Source organism: Saimiri boliviensis, chromosome 3 (assembly GCF_048565385.1).
Source record: "Saimiri boliviensis isolate mSaiBol1 chromosome 3, mSaiBol1.pri, whole genome shotgun sequence".
NCBI classification, from domain to species: domain Eukaryota; kingdom Metazoa; phylum Chordata; class Mammalia; order Primates; family Cebidae; genus Saimiri; species Saimiri boliviensis.
Genome location: NC_133451.1, coordinates 130,503,208 through 130,526,734, shown reverse-complemented (window position 1 = coordinate 130,526,734; position 23,527 = coordinate 130,503,208). Strand labels below are relative to the sequence as shown.

General features: G+C 34.9%; 1 protein-coding gene across 15 annotated transcripts in view; it reads left to right on the top strand.

The window, feature by feature from the left end:
- The window catches only part of RAPGEF2 (Rap guanine nucleotide exchange factor 2), a 258,949-nt gene that overhangs the window by 139,580 nt on the left and 95,842 nt on the right, over window positions 1–23,527 (top strand). For 3 of the 15 annotated variants that reach the window (XM_003927929.4, XM_039479111.2, XM_010338555.3), the window contains exon 1: window positions 21,305–22,204. The exons of 10 other annotated variants lie outside the window; for them this stretch is intronic. In XM_003927929.4, the coding sequence (XP_003927978.1) occupies window positions 22,145–22,204 (60 nt within the window). In that variant the 5' untranslated portion in view covers window positions 21,305–22,144. 2 more of the 15 variants (XM_074396785.1, XM_074396786.1) reach the window with 2 other exon arrangements.

The window sequence follows — 23,527 nt, the reverse complement described above, 5'->3', positions numbered from 1 at the left end:
TGTAATTTGTGTGTGGTCTCCTGACACTAACCCTAAGTTTATGTGTGAATTTGCACTGTTACTAATGAATTTATAATATTGATATGTTTTGCTTGGCCTTGTCCTTTTGTATTTTGCCCTAATTTACTTTGAAACTGTCAGTGGTTTGGGTGGTAGAATATTCTGCCTATCTGTATAGACCTGGGGATGGATTGTCCATGTTGAAGAAAGAATTCAAGTGCAAGCTACTTATTTTTAAACATGAATGGAGTACTTAAAAAATGAATGGAACAGCTAACCTGCTTTGCAGATAAAAAATGAAAAGAGAAAGTCAGGTAGACATAAAGGATTTTTTTTTCCTTTTTATGTGAAAGCTTATGGGAAATTCATTAGAAACTTACATTTTAAATGCTATAGATGAAAACTTTAAAGTTCAGGAATCCCAATATGGAGAACATTTTGGGAGGCCACTGGTAAAATTTCAGTCAGATTTTTTTTTTAAAAGCTTAATCAAAAAGAAAGTTTAAAATCTCTTGTATTTTCTTATTTGCACTATATTTTTAACAAAATTTCATGCTTTTATTTCATTCCACATTTTAATTGAGGTCTGTATTAATCTCCTTGCTCACTTCTTTCATGCCAGTGCATGACTAAGTAATGTACTAAGTACTAAAGTACATGACTAAAGTACTGTACTAAGTACTAAAATCTGTGATTTTCAATGTGAGTTCTTGAAGATCTAGATTACATTTGGGTTTATTACCAGGGAATTTTGAGTCAAGGAAGAAAAACTGATTTATCTCTAAAAACTAATTGGTTAAGTAACTAGTAGCATTTTATGGTTGTGTTTTATTACTGTATAGAGAAAATATAATGAATAATTTATTCACATTAGGGGATATCTATCATCAGTATATCTTTGGCTATTAGAGTAGCTTTGCCTAAAAGTATGAATTTTATGTATAATTTTTCAAATTAAAATGAGGCAGTTCCTTTATGTTCTGTACATACTGTAGAGAATACATGTAAGAATGCCACAGGTGGCATGATTGCTGTATCGGTTTTTGAAAGCACTGCTAATTTTTAAATGATGTGGTAGATCTAAAACATTTTTATGTAATTTAAAAATTTTATGTAAGTTAAATAAAATTTAAAAATTGTACACAGTTTTTTGTATATCAGTGTTTTGAGCTTTTCTCTGGAAAGAGTATACTTAAAATATATATAACATAAACTTTAAAAGATAAATTAGTATGTAATTGATCTTCCTCTTTTTTTTAGCATAAATTACCAGTCTAATTCCTACTTAGAACTTGGAATTAATTTAAAATGTACACTGAGTTATGATCTGTACCTTATGTACACTTTTTAAAATTAGACGTGTTGCAATAGTTTAAAATGGATTATAATGATTTTCTTCAGAAACAGTCCATGTAGTGTGTTTTTGGGACATTTTTCAAGGCAAGTGTGTGAGGTTTGCAGAGAGAATAGCATTTTAAAATGCAGTGAGAAAGGAAGATTAGAGATGGCTTTCATTAGCATTTTCTTAAATTTTGATGAGTTGAGATTGAGGCTGTATTTAAAATGGCTAAAAAATAAGATTTAGCATGAACTTTCAGTGTTAGAGTGAGTAGATTATAGAGACAGGTAATAAGGTTCCTGGCAGAGGCTAGAAGATTTGGGGTCCGTCACTAAAGAGACTATCTTGGGACTTTGCATGGTAATAGTTTACCTTGTCTTCAGGTTCAGAATAGGGCAGGAGAAGAAAAACTATGTTTATTTTACCCATAGTTTGAAGCCTTCTCTGTATTGATCAGTAATTTATTCTAGAAGTTTGTGTGGGTAGGAAAATCTGAATTTCATAATAAAAACGGAGAGGAAGGACCATTTTAACTTCTACCTTATCGGAGTGACGTGGGAAGCTGGTACATTTCTCTTTCATCATCTATTCATCCTCTGATTTTAATGAGGAAAAAACCCAGCTCTTCAATTTTCCTAGTTTGGAAAGAAGAAAACTATACAGAGAGATATTAGACTAAAGAGTGAAGAAAACTTGGCCAAACTGTAGAGGTTGCATGTCCCTACGGACATTTCATAATTTCCATACTTCCTAGCCTGGTGGCAATGTCAAAAATGCTCTCCACACTTCAAAGTTCTGATTGACCCCACACGCCCACTCCTACTTACCGAAAAATATGACTCCACTTTATCCAAATCTGAATCAGGAGAATTTGAACAGTGTAAATAAAACATATTTATAAAATTTCAGTCAATGCAGAATTTTTAAACTAATAACTCATTGGTCATGTAAAAGGATATCTCCGACACATTTTATTAGTAGTCCATTTCTACAGTGTGAATACACAGTCTAGAGTACTGTTTTATAAAGATACATTGAATTTTCCAGTATATGAGGTTAATGTTCTTGGGAGAGAATGTGCAAAAGTAATAGAAAATATTATATAAAATTAAGTTAATATAATCTAAGTTGAATGCCATATAATATTAAACTTTATGGAAATAATTTTTATTGTAGTCAGTGATAATGCAATATTTTAAAAATGTGGCTGCAGTGTAATAAGATTGATTCATATATCAGGCTTATGAAAATCAGTCCCATTATTAAAATAAGGTTATTCTGTATAATACAAGACAAACTCTATTTCTTAACAATGGGTATATAAGATATAACCATTACTAGGATATATCTTAGGTATCTCTGAGGTCAGTATTTTTCTCGAGATAGATTTAAGTTGGTTTCTCCTTCAGGTAAAGACTTCATGTTAGTTTTGGTTAGTTTCAGAAATAATTTAGTTATTGAAACAAATGAAAACATTGCAGCATTTAGTTTCTGTTATGCACATTTATTTGACATTTAGGCTTTTTGACTCAATGGTCTTAAATTAGAAGTAGGCAATATTTTTACTCATGTCATGTCTTTGTTTTGTCATTTATTATTCAGTTTTTTACTGAGGTTTCTTTAGTTTTGACTCAGTATTTGCTACTTAAAATAAGACATATGTTTTGAGCAGTATGTAATGGCTTGTATAGCTAGTAAATTTCCTGGAATATTTAAGGACTTCAGATTTTACCTTCAGTTCATACACTATCACACCTGGCTATAATTAATATAATGATATTTACAAATCGGTATATATATATGTGATATTATTCAGATCCAGGGGAAATTTCTCAGTTATCTTTTAACATTTTTTTCCTTTTAAAATTTAAATTTATGAAGCATTTGTTTGCTTAATTGGACCCGAAGGCTTGTCTTCAATATTATTATCAGTGTTTCTCTGTGAATTATAATAGAATGGAGTTTCAGGAAATTTGTATATTTTAATTGTTGTATCATAGAGAGGAAAGCTCAGTATTTTCATTTTTGGTCATTTAACAAATATTTATTGAGTGCCCACCGTGTTTCAGGTCTGTCTCAGACTCTAGAGATATAAAAGTCTGCAACACAGACAAAATCTGCCCCCTTTGCCTTTATAGTCTCACGGGGAATACAGTTAAATAAATGGTACACACCCAGGGCCTTAGAGAAGTCAGGGATGGTCTCCTGAACCACCCTAATGTCTTGGCTCAAATAAAAATATTTAGTACAGAAAGAAACTTATTTGTTCAAAGATTTAGAGGTTGAGTGGTCATAGGGTTTTTGAAAGCCATGTTGAAAGCTGAACTTTTTTATGACTGTGAGTAACACCAAAGAGACTGCAACAGAGGTATGGCATACTAAGATTTACATTTAAATAAATTAATCTGGCTCCAAGATGTGATAGATTTTGGGAATAGGGATGGTAACCATCTCCCCAAGTTGGGGACCACAAGTAATGGAAATTGAAGTAGTGGCAACTGGAGTAAGAATGAAAGGTGAGGGCTTTAAGTGGTATTCAGGGGGAAGAAAGTAGAAATAATTTACATTTTAAAATAAAACTTTAGCTCTAGTTCATTAATTTCTGATGATTTGCTTCGTGGGCAGTACTTTCTGTTTCAATAGTGTTTAATGACTATACTGTATATGAATACAAATACCTCAGTGAGAGTTTGAGGTAGACTAGTTTGAAGCAGATTATTCTTTAATCCAGCAAAGCTAAATAGAAATGCAAAAACTGAATTAGGTAATAAAGAATGGAAAAGAGACGATGTGGAGAGAGTGTTAGAGAGTGATAACCCCCCCACACACAGATTTTACTACCCCCCCCCCCCCCACACACAGATTTTACTAAAATTTATTGTTTGGATGCCTGATGCTTTCTATTTCATCAGAAGTGTCTTTGGAGAGTAGTGTCAAAAGTATCCTTTGCTTTTCACGGCCATTATCAGCAGATTTACTAGTTCCTCTTTACCCTAGATCATGTTGCATTTTGACATCCCGCAGAAAGCTCCCTGTGGAAAAGTCTCTGAACAATAGGTGGATGTAACAGTACTGTGCTGTGTGTGCTGCAATTTCTGGCAAAATGCAGCATGTTAAAGCTGCTACAGTGGTCTCAACCTCCTTGCTTTGGTGGAACCAATTCTCTTTCTTGCAGTTATAATCGAGTATTTATGTTGACTTAATTTATATGGATTGGGAAATTGTACTATAGAGAATGGACAGAAATTGAAATGTAAATCAGGAAATAATTTTAAAAATAAAATGATTTCTCATGCTATTAACAGCATGCATTGTAAATTCATGCAAGGCAGTTGAGAATAGTATGCAGTGTGCTGTTTACCCAAGTATCAGCTTCTGTTGAAGGATGTCTATTTTTATATATTACATCATCTCTGCTACAGAACTCCGGTGTCCACTGGGATTTACTGTTCTTTCATTCCATTTTGAAAGAAAGCTTGTATTGATGTCATAATTGGACCCATCTTTTGGTTGCACTTGGAAATTGAAAGTAATAAGGGTGTTGTGTAGCAAGTCATGCAATATTTCAAGCAATTTATTTGTCAAAAAGATCACTGCCACTTTGTCTTGCCTCTGCTTGTGAATGCTAGTGGCTCTCTGTGCTTGTACATGTTTTAAATATACTTGGCTAAAATTTAGCTTTTAATTGCAACAGCGAAGATGCTTTTCATCTTCAACTGTTTGATTTCTTATCATGTGATTTTTTTTTTTTTTTTTTTTTTTGGTCATGAGATTTTGCAGAGCTACAGGCTGATTTTAAAAATGTCTCTTTGGAAAAATCTACTTTGATATTCAGACCTATTTTCTGCCAGTGCTGAATTGATCTTTTTACACTTATCCGTTGTAAGTTGTCTGCTTTCACTGTTTGAAATATCAGGTGATTGGAAATACCCTCTTTGGGTTTTGAATGCAGTTTTAAAACATTATTAACCTGAAGTGCCTCTTTGTTAGCTGGAAGATATCGTTGACCTCTGGACAAAACTGTAGCATTTTATGGAATGTATAGATGTTAGGTTTTAAATCACTTGTGAAAGAAAATTTGTTAATTCTTTATATTAAGATAATTAAAATACCTAATAATGCTATACATATTTATGTATATAAAATTTCCCCCTTACTTTCTCTGAAAAACTTAGACAGTATTATCTATAGTATTTTAATAGTAAACTTTTTTAAAAAACTGATCAGAGACAAACCTCCACTTCTTTTTTTCAATAACAACTTCTTTGAGATAGAATTCACATGCCATACAACTTTCATGTATTTAAAATATGTAAGTTAATTGTTGTTCCTTTTTGGTTAAAGAAACCCAAATAACATTACTGTTACCATCATAAATGTTTTTATGGTACAGATCTGTAGTGTTAAGTATATTAATAGTAAACTTTGGCCTGACTGAGCATATCCGTTTCACAAATGTACCACCTAGCATCCTTTGTGATAATTAAAATTACTCATATTGGGAAATATGGCAAAAATGTAAAATAAAATTACACATAGGCTAAAAAATACCTTTAAAGATATTTGGGGATAAAGTAATTGAGAATCTATTTTTAAAACCTTATTGCATAATTGTCTTAGAACAATTTCTTATGGACTCAGTAAATGTTCAGATATCTTCCCCTACCACCTTCCTTTTAAGTGGAAGACAGAAGACAACATATATGGTGCAGTGTATACTGCTCGGTCGACGGGTGCACCAAGATCTCACAGATCACCACTAGAGAACTTACTCTTGTAACCAAATACCACCTGTACCCCAATAACTTATGGAAAAAATAATAATAATTAAGTGGAAGACAGGTGGTAGTTGGATGTAATATGACATTTGGAATAGCTGGCCTAGGGGAGAAATGGTATGGCAGCAGAGTGGACCAATCTGTAATATGAATTGCTGCTTTGGAATAAATAGTAATTACAAAGGGAAATATTTGAGGATAAAAAAGAAAATACTCAGGGTGTCTTCATTCTTACTCAAATGTCTATGAGAATAGCAATGGTAATCTTTCATCTGTGGTTTTGATGCAATTCAGAAGGCATTTGAGAGTGTTAGAACATAAAGTCAAAACCTCAAAATAAGTTGTAACATTTCCCTTTCACCAATTATTGGCACACTTCTATATTTCTCTTTTTTTGTTTTGTTTTGTTATTTTGAGACAGGATCTCTTGCTCTGTCACCCAAGCTGGAGTGCAGTGACATAATCTTGGCTCACTGCAACCTCCGCTTCCCCTGCTTAGGAAATCCTCCCACCTGAGCCTCCCTAGTAGCTGAGACTACAGGCATGAGCCAGCATGCTCAGCTCATTTTTGTGTTTTTTGTAGAGACAGGGTGTCACCATATTACCCAGGCTGGGTTCAAACTCCTGAGGCAATCGATCTGCCTGCCTTGGCCTCCCAAAGTGCTGGGATTATAGGCACCCGGCATTATATTTTTTTTATAAAAAAATTTTTAAACTGAACCTTTTAAAAGCTGTTTGAATTGTCAGAACTTTTGGAACACTCAGGAAAGTTCTTAGAAAAGGATCATTTTGACATTTGTTAATTTATGAAATAAACATATCCCTAACCAGCTGGGATGTAGAGAATACTTGAACATCATTGATATTCTTGATGTCCTTTACAATGGGCATTATTGAGGAGCACTTGACAGCTCAGTTTAAAAACTACTCTTTAGTATAAACCTTTGCCTAACTTTTAGTATTAACTTTGGTTAGAGTGAAAGAATGGCTAGCATTCTGCAGGCGGATTAAGTTGTCAGTCAGAGGGTTCTGCTGAAGTGAGTGTAAACAGGAAATCTAAGGACAGTTGATAACTGTGCATTCTTTCACATCAGCTAAGAGAGGCTGATTGTTTTCTAGTTGCAGCAGTTTTCAGTTTCATCTCTGGACTCCTTTAAACTTGTAAAATTTTGCCTCGGCTCTAGTGAGCTTTTGTTTCTCTCTATTATTTACCATATTAGATATTGAAACAGCATAAGTTTTAAACCTGTATCATTGATTAATTTAAAAATAGTAATAAACCTATTACACATTAACTTGAGAGTTTTCAAGGGGAAAATGTTTCATAAAACAAAAATTTATAAGAAGAATGACTGTTTTATACTTTAGCAAGTATGTTTACTATTGATCTAATAGACAGTTGGATTCTCATGTCTGTATTCAGTCTGTTGTGATATGCTGTTCTGGTTGAAGTATGTAAAGTATATGAAGAAAATCTGGCTTCACATGCTTAGGTAGTTGGAAAAGGGAACAGTATTTTAACAGCTTTCAAAAATAATTGTGAATGTGCTTTGAAAGGCTGCACCAAAATTCAACCAGTAGTGGTTTCTGAAAGATGAGTTGCATTGAGGAATTTAAAACCATGTTAGTGAACTTTCCCTTATTCTCTTTTATTAAAACCCATTGGTCTTACTAGCACAGTGAAAGGATCTTTTTACTTACGCATTCTTTTGTAACATCATGCATTGGTCACTGGGTTAACCAGTCTTGTGAATTTTGGCCCATTATACAATATAAAGAAAAATTACATTTGTTAATATCACCACAGGTCTCGTAAAGAAAGGGCTTTAATTATTAAAAAGCTGCCAAACTTAGTGTGTTAGATATGTTTTTCAAAATTCTTTTAGTTGAAACTTCAAGTTTTATCATTGGCAAAGTACTATCAGCTGTTTTTCTTCAAGTCACAAGCTCATTTTTTTCATTTTTAGAAAATATCTGCCAGATACCCAAGTCTGAATAACCATAGTTTTTTTTTTATTTGTCCTTTCAAATAAAAATGTTTTTCTGTGAAAAAAGGGGCTAGTTCACTCAGAACTTAAATAATTGCACATTTTTTCCTTGAGACAACCATTGTACATTGTAACAAAAGTGCTTTATGCATACTTCTCACTTCATCATACAGAATATTAAAAGGACTTATAGGTGGAGATTTAATGCAGTTAATTATTACTGCTTTATCTAAGACGCTTTAATACTGGCATTTTCTTTTTTTGCCGCTGTGAGTGGTGGTAAAGAATACAATGACCATATTGGTAATACAGTGGTTACACAATAGTCGGGATGCCAGTGTTTTGATATATGCTAGGATATCAGTCAGATTGTATCCGTTTTTGCTTTTGCACATCAGCACAGTGAAAAAAAGCACATAACATTTTAGTGTGATAATGAAAACATAGTTTGACTTTATGAACTACTTAAGAGTCTTGGGGACCTCTTTGTGAACTAGTCTCTTACAGGTTTGATTCACTGGTTCTTCAGGTTTTATTTGCATAGTATATTAGTCAGAGTTCTGCAGAGAAACAGAACCAGTAGAGTGTTAGGGGAAGGAGATGTTAAGGAATTGGCATATGCTATTGTGGAAGTTGACAAGTCTAAAATCTGTACCTAATACAGCATGACTCTTCTTTTTTTTAGACAAAGACTCGCTGTGTTGCCCAGGCTGGAGTGCAGTGGCACAATCTCTGCTCACTGCAACCTCTGCCTCCTGGGTTCAAGTGATTCTCCCACCTCAGCTTCCCAAGTAGCTGGGACTATACAGGCACATGCCATCATGCCCGGCTAAGTTTTGTATTTTTATTAGAGACAAGGTTTCACCATGTTGGCCAGGCTGGTCTTGAACTCCTGATCTCAGGTGATCTGCCCATCTCAACCTCCCAAAGTGCTGGGTTTACAGGCGTGAGCCACCACGTTTGGTCAACATGACTGTTAAAATATAGTCATATACTGCATAATGACATTTTTGTCAGTGAAGAACCACATATATAACAGTGGTCCTGTAAAATTACAGTACAGTATTTTTACTGTAGCTTTTCTGTGTTTAGGTATGTTTACATATACAAATACCTACCATTGTATTACACTTGCCTACAGGACTCAGTACAGTGACATGCTGTACAGGTTTGTCACCTAGGAGCAATAGGCTATCGCATAGAGCCTAACTAGGTGTGTGGTAGGCAGCATCGTTTATGTTTGTAAGTATACTCCATGATGTTTGTACATCTGTCATTCTGTCATTATGACATGTGACCATTTTTTAAATGTTCTTCTCAAAATTCCCCCTATATTATTTCTAGAATTCTTCACTTTCTTTTGCTCTATTTTGAATATACAATGTATTTTTTTAACTGGTGCCTTTGTGCTGCTTTCATTCTTTTTCTATCTCCTTTTTCTTATATTAAAATATTAATGGCCAGTTTCCCGTGTTATCACAAGGTGTGATTAACAACTCATAACTCTACTCTGACATTCAAAATGATTTCAGTAATCAGCTACTAGAAAGCCAAATAATTGTCTGAGGGAATAGAGCTGCCCTTGGAAAGGCACTGGAAGTGTTGTTGTCTCTACTCCTCAAATTTGAAATGGTGGGTCTCCCTTGGAGAAAGCTGAAATGACCACATGAATATTCTATGTGATAAGGTGTCACCATAGGTTTATACATTGCTTCTGGGTAAATTTTTTCTTTAAATAGTTGTCTTGTTTTCTTCCATACTGTGTTTTAACTTTTATTGTAAATGCCATGTTTTGTAATACTTTGATTGTATTATTATTAATATCTTGTTAGTTTTGTTTTTAATCTTAAAAGTTCACTGGATTTAGTGATAAATACTTTTAAATTTTGGCTGAACAGATTTTAATTTTGCTTTATGTATTGGGAAAACTTTTTACTTCCTATAAAACATAAATTGTCCAGAAAACAGGTTTTATCATACATTTGCTCTTAAGACAGTCTTTTAGTAAGCATTTCATAGATGATCAGTACATTTTGTTTATGTCTAGCACGCTGTTGAACGGACCAACATGATTTCTGAAGTTCATCTCTGATTTCTTTTTTAAATTTAATTTAAAGTTCCCCGATATATGTCCAGGATACACAGCTTTGTTACATAGATAAATGTGTACCATGGTGGTTTGCTGCACCTGTCAACCCATCATCTAGGTATTAACTCCGTGTATTAGCTTTATTTATCCTGATGTTCTCCCCACAAACCTTCCCAGGCCACAGTGTATGTTGTTCCCCTCCCTGTGTCCATGTGTTCTCATTGTTCAGCTCCCACTTATAAGTGAGAACATGCAGTATTTGGTTTTCTGTTCCTGTGTTAATTTGCTAAGGATAATAATGGCTTCCAGCTCTGTCTGTGTTCCTTTTTATGGCTGCAGAGTATTCCATGGTGTATATGTAACACATTATCCGATCTGTCGTTGATGGGCATTTGGGTTGATTCCATGTCTTTGCTGTTGTGAATAGTGCTGCAGTGAACATGGGCATGTGTGTTTCTTTGTAATAGGATGATTTATATTTCTTTGGGTATATACCCAGTAATGGGATTGCTGGGTCAAGTGGTATTTCTGCCTTCAGGTCTTTGAGGAATTGCCATACTGTCTTCCACAATGATTTAACTAATTTATATCCCTACCAACAGTGCAAAAGTGTTCCTTTTTCTCTGCAACTTTGCCAGCATCTGTTGTTTCTTGATTTTTTAATAATAGCCATTCTGACTAGCATGAGATGGTATCTCATTGTGGTTTTGATTTGAATTTCTCTAATGATCAGTGATGTTGAGTTTTTTTCATATGTTTGTTGGCTGCATGAGTGTCTTTTGTGAAAAGTGTTCATGTCCTTTGTCCACTTTTTAATGAAGTTGTTGGTTTTCTTCTTGTGAGGTTTTTTTTTTTTTTTTATGTTTCTTGTAGACTCTGGGTATTAGACCTTTGTCAGGTAGATAGATTGTAAAAATTTTCTCCCATTCTGTAGGTTGTCTGTTCATTCTGATGATAGGTTCTTTTTCTTTGCAGAGGCTCTTTAGTTTAATTAGATTCCATTTGTCAATTTTTGTGTTTGTTGCACAAAAATTTTTGGTGTTTTTTCATGAAATCTTTCCCATGCCTATGTCCTGAATGGTATTCCCTAGTTTTTCTTCTAGGATTGTTATGGTTTTAGATTTTACATTTGTATTAGTTTATTTTCACACTGCTGATAAAGGCATACCTGAGACTGGGCAATTTCCAAAAGAAAGAGGTTTAATTTAATTGGACTCAAAGTTCTACATGGCTGGGGAGACCTCACGATCGTGGTGGAAGGCAGGAAAGAGCAAGTACATCTTACATGCATGGTGGCAGACAGAGAGCTTGTGCAGAGAAACTCCCATTTTTAAAACCATCAGATCTCATGAGACCCATTCACTATCATGAGAACAGCACAGGAAAGACCGCCCCCATGATTCAATCATCTCCCACCTTGTCTCTCTCACAACACATGGGAATTATGGGAGCTACAAAATGAGGTTTGTTTGGGGATGCAGAGCCAAACCATATCAACATTTAAGTCTTTAATCATCTTGAGTTAATTTTTGTATAAGATGTAAGAAGGGACAGTTTCGTTTTTCTACATGTGGCTAGACAGTTCTTCCAGCACCATTTATTAAATAGGGAACGTTTTTCCCATTGCTTGTTTATGTCAGATTTGTTGAAGATCAGATGGTTGTAGATGTGCAGTCTCATTTCAGAGTTCTCTATTCTGTTCCATTGGTCTATGTATCTATTTTTGTAACAGTACCATGCTATTTTGGTTACTGTAGACTTGTATAGTTTGAAGTCAGTTGGCATGATGCCTCCAGCTTTGTTCTTTTTACCCAGTATTGTCTTGGCTCTATGGGCTCTTTTATCACTGTTTTCTTGTTTCTTGTCCTAGCCCATTTAAAGTCTTGGGGGTCATGGTAGAATTAATGAGTGAATGCCTTCCTTTATTAATAATGTGAAGTGCTACTTTATGACACACCTAGGTAATGTAATCTTCCATGAATATGAACTATCTGGCGAGTTGTTAGCAATTCTAACAATGATAATCTAATACTTAAATATTCTAGTATCAGCTTTGGTTTTTAAATATCCACATAGTAATAACTGATAATTTCAAAGTGTAACTAAAATATGAATAGTAAAATGCTCTCCATGTCTTTTAGACCTGCTAAGGAGAGGGAGAAATTAGGTGTATGTTGGATTTTGTTTGGTTATTCATTTATTTATAAAAAGGAATACTGAATATTATCTTAAGCTCATGTGGCTGTATCAGTAGGCTCTTTTTTTTTCAATAAAATATTTTAGAAATTTTTGTGTCATTTAAAATATTTTCTATATTGAGATGGTCTTCTATATTTATTTATTTTCCAGGCTAGTTTATTTGGAAGCATTTCCTGTCTGGAATGTATTTGATCACAACAAAAGGGCAGGCACAATTCTATTTCTGGTAGTAAAGTGCATTGATTAATGCATCCATTTATAATTACTATCACTTTCTTTTTGAAAAACTGTTGAACCATTTTGAAAACTTACGCATTTTGATATTATTTCCAGAGACTAGATTTTTTTTAATGAAAATCTGTTTGTTAAATATTAAATTTTTGAAGACTCAGTAGGGTCTTTGAAGCATATAGCATCTTTATGCCATTTTGTATTTCCTTTGTACAACAGATAATATAGATCTCAGCAATACCGTGGTTATATCATGTTGATATCTTTGGATCAAACTTGCAAAATTAGAATTATTTAGTATTTCTAGGAGTGGCATTATATATCTTCCTGCTTTAACAGGCCTATACAAGGATCTTAGTCCCATACAGCTGTACAACATTAATTAATGGGTTGGCCGAGGCTTGAATGAGTCTGACATTTTAGAATATTTTAGAGAGAATAAAATTGACGTTTATTGAAGGTTTGTGATATACCAGTCTGCTAGATGTTTACTCATGTGTTCTGTCAGTGAAACTAACCCACAGTTCTGTATTTTCCTATCAGTAGATAAGCATACACTGGGCAAAGAGGTTAAGGAACATGTTCAAAGTTCATGGTCACTCCGATAGTAAATGAGCCAAACATAGGTCTTTGCCATTCCCAATCTATGAAATTACTAATTTTTAAAAGTGAATTTAACATATATTGCTTTTTATGTTATTTAAACTTAATCTAGTGCCCAAAGGAGATACATATCAAATAATTCAACCCCTTTAGAAGTATACCATTTTAAGTGCCTTTTGAACAAAGCATCTGGGGCACAGAATGTTCAGTGTTCAATAACCAGAAATGATGACTGAGTTACAGTTGCAGCAGTTGTGGACTTTGGTTGATTAAGCAGTTTTTATTGTTACAATTTAACTGTTTGTCCTTTTCTGACCATGTATCTCTCATTAGTAAAGCACAGCTGTATTTTTTTCTTTTTAGCCTTTCTGGCTTCATTCCAATACCAGGAATAAGTTATTACTAGTATGTAGTACCATTTCATAACAAAGGGATGACCATGTAACTAGTGTATCTTACAAGTTAGGTCCCCTAATATTATATTAAGGAAAGTCAAAATCTTGCTGAAACCTCTTTTGTAGGTATGACTCTTTAATGACAGTAGAAAGGAGAATATTAAAATGCCCTTTACTTAAAAAAATATATGTATATATTAGGCTGGGTACAGTGGCTCTCACCTGTAATCCCAGCACTTTGGGAGGCTAAAGCAGGCAACTTGCTTGAGCTTAGGAGTTTGAGACTAGCCTGGGCAAAATGGCGAAACCCATTTTATTTCACTAAAAAATGAAACAACTTACTTAACAGTTGTCTAAAATTATTAATAGTTTTAGAAGTGATAAATGATCATAAAATTGTTTGCCTCTCTACGAGAATTTGGAAGTGTTTTGGTAATATTTAAGAATATTGAAAAAATATAAGTAAAAGCGTTTTTAAAAACTTCCATAAAACTTACTAGTTTTATATAATCCAGTTATATATAATTTGAATAATTCAAATTATTATTTAAAATCATCTCTCTCTAACCCATTTCTAAGTTTGGCAACTTTTAATTTTTTTTTTAAGTTTTGTGGCGAGATCTAAGTATAGGCAGCTTTTAATTTTTAAGTAAGGATGCTGAGAAGAAAACTTCTAAATTGTTGTCCAGTTATCACTTTGATTTGTTTTGTTATTATTTATTTATTGTTTAATTTTTTGAGACAGGGTCTCAGTCGCCTAGGCTAGAGTGCAGTGGCACAGTCACGGGTCACTGCAGCCTTGACCTCCCAGGCTCAAGTGATTCTCCTGCCTCAGCCTCCTGAGTAGCTGGGACTACAGGGTGTGCACCGCAACGACTGGCTAATTTTTTGTAGAGATGGAGTTTGGCCATTTTGCCCATGTGTCTCAAACTCCTAAGCTCAAGCAATTAGCCTGCTTCAGCTTCCTAGAGTGCTGAGATTACAGGTGTAAGCCACTGCACAGCCTAATTTGTTTCTTTTTAAGTAAGGGGCATTTTAATATTCTCCCTCCCACTGCCAAAACAGAAACAAAAATCTTGGAATTAAGCAGTTATTACCTGGAAATCTTATCTCAAAATAGCTTTGTTTCCATTCATGTAGTATTTCTTTTTCTGTGATTCTATATTATATCACCCTTTCTACCCCTGTTTTCTCACCAGCTGATGTTTGGTAACAGCCCCTTTAGATAAAGGCCACCTGAAGAGTGTGAAAGGATTTTAAGAATCTTATGGCTGAACTACTTAATGCAGTTTAGTTCTTTTCTATAATCACTAACATTCAGCCTCTACTTTAAAGGTTTTGAAATTACAATTAGCATAGGTATTTGAGAGGTAGTCTTTTACAGAATGAGTGTGAAACTTGTATCCCAGTGCCTAGTACAAAGTAAGAACTTAGTAAATCCTAACATTTATTATTTATTATAGAAAAAAGTTACTTATAATTTTTTTTTTTTTTTGAATCAGAGTTTCTCTCTTGTTGCCCAGGTGGGAGTACAATGGTGTGATCTCAGCTCACCGCAGTCTCCACCTCCCGGGTTCAAGTGATTCTCCTGCCTCCCGAGTAGGTGGAATTAAAGGTGCCAGCTAATTTTTTTGTATTTTTAGAAACAGGGTTTATCCATATTGTTCAGAGCAGGCTGATCTCAAACTCCCAGCCTCAGGTGATTTGTCACATCGGCCTCCCAAAGTGCTGGGATTATAGGTGTGTGCCACCACGCCCAGCCAGGAAAAGGTTAGTTATTAAGAAACTCTTGAACTTAGTAAATCCTAATAGCTGTTATTTATTATAGGAAAGGGCTAATTATTAAGAAACTATTATGTTTAGCTCTAATCCGTCTCTCCATAATTGTAGTTCATGGTGCTAGGTCTCTTTTAAAACAGCGCAAACGAATATTAATATTCCATTTTTATGTAACTGTGTTTCAGATGTTTACAAAGATCCCACCCTTCAAACCTCTTCTACTGTGTTAAATATTACCAGCTTTTTATAGCTTTCCTAAACCAGTTACTGCTGGCTATTGTTCGCATAGATCCTGCAAGACCCAACAGTGCAGATTACAGTTGAATTTTCTGCCTTCCTTGCTCCGGACATCATGGGTCTAATCATGTAACATGAGATTATATTAAGGTTTTGAGGATTGCACATTGGCTCAGAGAGAGCTTTTGGCTGCTCTGTTTTATAGATAAGGCCTTCTACCTCCCATTCACCTATAAATTGTTCCTTAGGCCTGATTTCCTATCCTCTACTTGTGCAGGTGACATTTTGATAATATTCGTGTAGATGTTTATAATTAGTCTTGTTAAATTTAAATTTACTGGTTTTAGCCTACTCTTTTTGCCTACCAGATTATTTAAAACTCTGGATTTTGTCAGTAAAGAAATTAGACTTCTTTTATAATTACTCACCCATCCTGTGTCTGGTTCCCCATCTTAAAAACAGGAATAATATTTAACAGGTTAATTTTGAAGTTTAAGTGGAATCACTTATACATTCCTTCTTTGAACAACTGTGTGTCAAGTACTAGGGATAAAGTACAATCAGTCCTTAACAATATCAGATTAATGTAGTATGGTTCCCTTCATCTAACTTATAATTCCAGTTTGTGATGCAGTATTTTCTGTTTTACTTAAATAGAAACAGAGGGATAATTAACAGGTCATTGTGCTCATGCAGCATACTAATCCCAAGGGAATATATTACAGCCAGATGAGTAATAAAGATAATAATTTTTTACATTTGCCATGTTGCTTTGTGAAATATTATAGTAGGGAGCCTTGATCTAAGGACTCGCCCCTAGGCAAAGCATGGGAATGATTTGCAGCCACCATTCAAGGACTCCACCTTTGAAACCTTGAGTAGAGGTTTGTAAGCGAAGTCCGGCCTTTTAAAAAAATAGGTTGTGGGAAATGAAGTAAGCTTTGTTAAATCTGTTGTTAAAGTCCGCCCATTTTTCAAGTAAGTGCATTTTTAAAAGCCCCATGTGGGAATTTCTCATGGACTTACAGTCTTTGTTTTTCAGCATGTCTCCATCTCATGTCATCTTTTAAACTTTCCTTTCTAACGTGCTCCATGTGAATATGGAGCATATTTCTTATAAATGGTTGCCACATTAATTTTTCAGTTACAAATCAGATGCAACATAAACAGTTTGCTGTCAGAATTTTTTTTTTTTTAAACATTTCTTTGGAACATATCTGTGAATTAAATCTTGGTGGTCTTTTATGAATGCTCAGTTAGGTTTTTCTGATACTGAACATTAACTCAACAGATTACTTGTGTTTCTCAAGACTGTATTCAGATTCACTTTACATGGTTAGTTAGCATTTCCTGTGTCAGCCATTGCATTGATTTCTTTCCTGTTTTATTTCATAATTAAATTATTTTCAATAATGAACCGGAAGTACCATTTCACTTTATGAAAGTGGAAAAATGAAGTTTTAGCCCAGATTTCCTCTGTAAATGATTTGGGTGAGGTGTGTCAAGGACTCGTGTATGATGAAATAGACTATGTGAAAATGTAAGATTGAGTTAAAGTATAAAGTTTATCAGATAATCAACTTTTTCTTTTTTAAAGAAATTGCACTATTAATGGGGGGTGTTATTGTCTTTAGGAAAAGAGAAGTAATACTTGTGACTTTATCTGCTGTCTTCTGTTTTTCATTGGCTTAGTAGTTAATTAGTTTGGTGTACTCATACAGAAAATAGCATTTTAAAATGTCCTTCTTTGGGGAACAATAAAACACTAAAAATCAAATTTGTAAAATTTCTTGTTTTCTAGTATCGAAGAATGACTTCTTTCTGCCATATCTACAAGTTTTCCCCACCCTTTATAGTTTTTCCTCTGTGGTAGTAGAGAAAGGGCATATTTAACTATTAAGTGAAGTAAGTGGTATTAGAAACCTAGAATTCTATTTTGCATTCTTCTATACTACTGATGCTATAATCTTAATACACTTTATTTTTCTATGAAAGATAAGTACATTATTCTGTTGCTTCCCTTGGGTTTTGATGAAGCTTAATTAAATGTTTGTAAAGCCCATTGAGATGTATGGTTAAACACTGTATATGTTGTAAATATGATTAATCATTTCTAAGAACAGACCATTTTTCTCAATTTTGTAGTAATTAGAAAGTGAATACTTTAGGTGGGAAGAAGAAGAATATAATGGTATGAAATATAGCATGGAAGGCCTTTGCATTAAGTAGTTTCCTGAACTATATAATCTCCGTCTCTTGGAGTGTTGTTACTGATAATTTAGAAGTCATTGGATGTTATTGATAGGGTGGAAAGTTGTTACATGGTTCTTTTTTCTAACTGGATCTGATTAATGCTACTTGCTAATTGTTAAGGAATGTGTAAATATAACCCAAATTATAGTGAACTTCAAGATAAGTGTGATTTATTCTTACTTGTATAAAATCTATAATATGGATTTCTCCTAAATCTTTTGTTTATATTTTATTTCTTAAGCAGTGTTTGACATATAACCTGCCGTAATTGTGTTTCAACATACAAGATATTGTGGATAATGAAATTTCCGTATTACAATTACTAGTTTTAAGATGTGTAGGTTGTAGGCATGGAGCCAGGCTGAGAGAGAGATCATGCCAAGTCTCAGCACAGAAAAGCGTCAGTGCCTGAAGATGTGTGATTTTACTTCATCTATCAGGTTCCCCCATTAGGTTAGTTTCCTCCTTGAGAGAAGTCACACATTTTTCCAGACAGAGGCAGCAATTAGAAACCTTCACATATAAAGTCAGACACCATGAGGGTAATTTGACTTAACCGTGAGAAGAATTTTTTGGCATGTGGATATATGTTTTGTGGGACACAGGCTAGATGAAAGGTGTAGAACTTGATTATTTAATCCCTGAGTTGGCATGTTCTAATTTTTTATTGTGATAGAATATAAGTAACTTTAAAATTTACAATTTTATACGTTATTAAGTGTAAAAGACCAGTGGCATTAAATATATTGCCATTGTTTTTGCAGCCATTACCACCATCTATCTGCAGAACTTTTTGATCTTCCCAAACTAAAACTCTATGCCATTGAACAGTAACTCCCCAGTTCCTCCTTCCCCCAGCACCTGGCAGCCTCCATTCTACTTTGTGCCTGCGCAAATTTGACTATTTTGGTACCTAGAGTAGAGCATTATATAGTATTTGTCCTTTTGTGACTGGCTTATTTCTAGTTTGATGTCTTCAAGTTTTATCCATGGTGTAGCATGTAATAGAAATTCATTCCTTTTTTAAGTCTGAATAAGGTCCAACTGTATGCATGTACCACATTTTATTCATACATTCGTTTGTCGATAAACACTTGAGTTGCTTCTACCTTTTGGCAACAGTTTACTTTTAAGTCATTAGTTATGTCTATTACAGAAAAATATTTGGGATTTTGACAGTAATAAGTCTAGAGGATTAAATAGGGTCTTTCCAATGCCCTTTCCCAGTCAGTGGAAGATTGATTCACTCAATAAGAATGTGAATGCCTATAGTGTGCAACCTACTAGGTGCAGTGAACACAGGAGTGCACACAGACAGACATGGCACCAGCCATCGTGGAGATGAGAGTGTAGTGGGGGAAGCAAACACTCACTGCTTAAATACTCTTTGGACTCCATGCAAAGTTACAACTGTAGCAAATAAGTGCTTCAATGAAGGGATAAACACTATCATGAGATTTCTGAGGGTATTTCACCAGTATGTTTTGGGGGATGGAGGTGGCATCAGTCAGGAAATGAATGAAGAAGGAAAATTCCAGGCAGAGGAAATAACACATGCAAAGGCCCTCTTGTCTATCAAGAAGGCAAGAACAGCCCATGCAATTTGGAGTGCAGAGAGTGACCGTGAACATGGTTTAAGTCTGGAAAATGTATAAATCTTAGAAAGCATGACAAAAGTTTTGGTCTTTATGCCAGGGCAGTGGTAAGCCATAGAGATGTTTTGTTTTCATTTGTAAAAGGGGCTTAGTGGATGAGGGCAAAACGATCAAGCTTTAGTTTTTATAAGATTTCAGGAGGTAGTATGATAAATTTGCAACTGATAAAGTTGCATGGATGGATTCCAAATAGTTCATTAAGTAGACTTCTGCAGTTCTTGAGGCAGAAAATAATGATTGGAGTGCAATGATAACAGCAAAGACAAAGAGAAATCTAAATTTGAGAAAAATTAGAGAATTCAATAAACAGATGTTGTGATGGATTGACTGTGGACAGAGATGTTAAGGAAACTTAACATGTAGAAATGGCGTAGCAGGATCACTATGGTTCATCATTTGAGTATTGCGTGGGATGAGGAATGGTTAAAACCAAACAGATTTTTGAGAGATTTGGTTGGGAAGTGGAGGAAGAGGAAAATACCAGGTCTAGGGAATGTTTCTGTTTTTGTTTTTGTTTTGAGATGAGAGAGACCTGCACATTTAAATGCTAGTGGGCAGGACTGTGGTTGTGGGGCAGAGGTTAAGCATACATGGCAAAAGAAGGATAATGAGTAATGTAAGAAATCTAAGAAAAGGGGTGGGGGAATGGGGAGAAGGATCCAAAATAGTGATGTGGTGGGAATGGTTGCCTTTAGATACGAGGAGAAAGAAGGAAAGAGAATAGAGTGGGCACAGTCTTAGGTAGTAGTCAAGAAACACAAGTTAGCAAGCACTGACAATTCCAAAGTCAGTTATTAAAAATGCTACATTTTCTGTATCTATTTCCAGTTATGTATGCCATTGATAGTAAACCTGATTGTGAAAAGCTGACCAGTGTTTCAGAGTTAAAATGTCCTTATTCTTTGTCAAGTATAATGCAGTCTTTCAAATGCCTACATACCTACGTGAAATCCAGAGTTTATAATAGAATAATGTATCTGCATTTTATTTCTACTCTTTACCTCTGAAGTTTGGTTTGATTTAAAGAAAAACCTGGGTAGGTTAATTTTTTGTATTATTTGCAAGGCAATATGTGCATCTGTGTATGTGTGTGTATGGGTGTTTGTGAAAATTACATCTAAATTTATACAAAGCTTGTCAAGTGTGCATTTTATAAATTTTTGATAGGTATTTGTTTACTATAGCACAGTGATATTTGAGGGTGGGATAGAGGTCACATTGATTCCTTTATTTTAACCTTGGTGAAAAAATCATATTTTAGTTCAAAGCTGTTCAAGTAAGTCCTTGCTCCGTTTTCCCACCCTGTCTTCAGTGATATTATTTGGAGTCAGCAATCAATGGATTCCATCCCTCTGAGACTTGCTTAACCTACAGCCGCTGATAGAATACAGGCAAGAGCTTGTTACTTTATCTGAATTGTCCATTGCTACCTTAATGAGTGAAATGGTTAAGTAGAGGAGGGGGCGAGTCTTAAGGAATGTGTGTACCATTTGAGCTGAATATTTCAGTGTATATAGGGAGAGGGAGGGTGAGAGAGAAATCCACTTACATCACTAGAACTGCATTGAGTGTGAGCCTTGCAGGTTAAGAGAGAGACTACAGTGTCTTGCTTTCTGCAGGAAGCAGCAATGCCGTTTGTTTCCTAAGAGGAATTTTTTATTTAGAAAAGGAAGCTTTCTATCCAGGAAATGGCTTTCCTTGTGCGTTGCTATGCCAACTGCCTGCAGCCATGGTCCTCCAAAGTAAGCACAATAATGTAATTATATTGGTGTATTGCATTCAGACTCATGATTTTTGAGATTGTGTGTGTGCATGTGCTGTGTTTCTGTTAGTGACTCTTCTTGCTAGCAGGATTGCTTGTGTTGAGTGTGAGGGGCAGACATCATTAAATTAAATGTCCATCAGTGTCATGCTGCTAAGATTAATTGTGCAAACTTGGTTAGTGGAGTGGGACAGAGATCACTGGTCACCACTCTGTCAGCATCATTAGCAACTAGGGAGGAGTTCCCGATTCACACGCTCTGCCCTGGTTTTTTCTTTCTTTCCTTTTCTTTTTTTCTCTTGGTTGGAGGGATCTGTATGTGTGATTGCAGATGAAACAAGGGTATTAACAATGCTTGGCTGAATGCTAGAGCCTGGTTCTTATACCACCCTGACTAATATAATTCTGTGTTAAGCCTTTTTGAGAGGAGTCTGTGTGCAGTCAGCCATTTTAGCTTTTTTCTTTTTTTTTTTTTTTTTTCGTCTCCTTTTCTTTTGCCTCTTGTTCTTCAGTCTCAGAAATGATCTTGTTCTCTTGGAAGACTGAGAGTTGTATGAGGTTTTCTCGGTCTTGTCATAGCCTAGGATGGTTAGAGTTTCAATGTTATAAAAATGGAGACGAACACCGTTGTTCGGATTCCTTTTCTGGTCTACAAGTGTGAAGGGTTTTTAAGCTTACCAGTAGTGACACTTTAAGCTGCAGCTTGGTTTTTCCTCCTCCCTCTTTTTTTTTTTCCCTTTCCTTTTTCTTTTAATTTAATGCTGTGGAGAGTGACTTGCCATCGTGAGAGATTGGTACATGATGTGTAAATTCAGTTCAGCATATGTTTCTTCATTATGAAACCACTAGCAATCCCAGCTAACCATGGAGTTATGGGCCAGCAGGAGAAACACTCAGTAAGTATCGCAAATGCTGCTTGTGCTTTGATAGCACGTCATAGAGAACTGCTTTAAAATGGGAATTGTTGCTCTTTCTCTTCAGGGAAAACAGTTTTTGTAGAGGGTATAATAGTCTGCTTGGTTGAGGGGAGGGTATATTAAAACTGGCTTGTTCTTCCAATGTTGTAATTTTTAAAAATTTGAAGCAAGACCAGCAATTTATTTAAAGCAAAGTCACTAATACTGAGAAATATTGGGCAGCGTTTTTTTTATTCAGAAACTAAAGCTTGACAGTTCAGCTTTGACTTAATAGTTGCATAGTTTTCAAAAAAATGTTTTTGTAGTTGAATTTAATGAGAAATCATCAGAAAGGTTATTGAGAATGGGAATCTGTAGTGAGAAATTCACATGTAGGTTTGAATGTAAGAGGGAGAGCTTTGGTTATTGATTTGGTAATAAAGCGATCAGTGGAACTCATCTGACTTCTTAACATGTATTCATCACTTACGAAAACACAGATTTTTTTTAATGCCACAAAAAATGATTGCTTCTTTATAATTGATCCCATGAGTCAGCTGTGTGTTTGTCATGCTGAAATCCCATGGGCAGCTACTTGAGAAACACTTTTCTATGCCTAACACCAAGTCAGAGCCTCCTGTTTCAGGAATGTGAGTTCTCACAGTGCTACTTTTATGTCACCATGTTGGAAGTTTTCTGCCATCTCACAAATTCACATGATTGATATATACATAAATATATTAAATCCTCAAAATGAAAATACATAAATTTAGGCAGCTTGTATAGTAGTCTAAGTATTTTTGAAATGCTTACTTCTACATCCTAGCATCTGGCAGGTTATTACATTAAAGTATAGGAATTATCTTTCATGTATTCTGAAGAAGATATGATGGTAAACTTCAAAAGTGGAAAGAAGTCGCTGAGGCTTTGGAGGTTTTTATAGATAGGAGGCCATGAATTTAGAATGTTTAGATGCTTAGCTTCATTAGTATGATTTGGTTTTGTTCATCATTGTGAACAAAATTACCAACTAAATTCAGGAGATGTTCTTAGACGAAGTGATTCTTTGTGTACTGTCTCACCTCAGGAATGAACGATGCGAGGTTCTTAAGGCAGCGGCTGTACTGGAAGCACGTTGTGACGTTGCGCCGAGAGCCCCAGCCCCTTACCATGAGGTCCTCGTGGTACTTCGCTAATTAATTCTCTTTGGATCAGATCCAGAAAAAGACCAACCCTATAGTTAATTTCACTAGTAGGGAAGGTTGTTGTAGAGAAGTTCCATTGTAGTTTGATTTTCTTAACAGTGCCTTTGAAATTAGACTC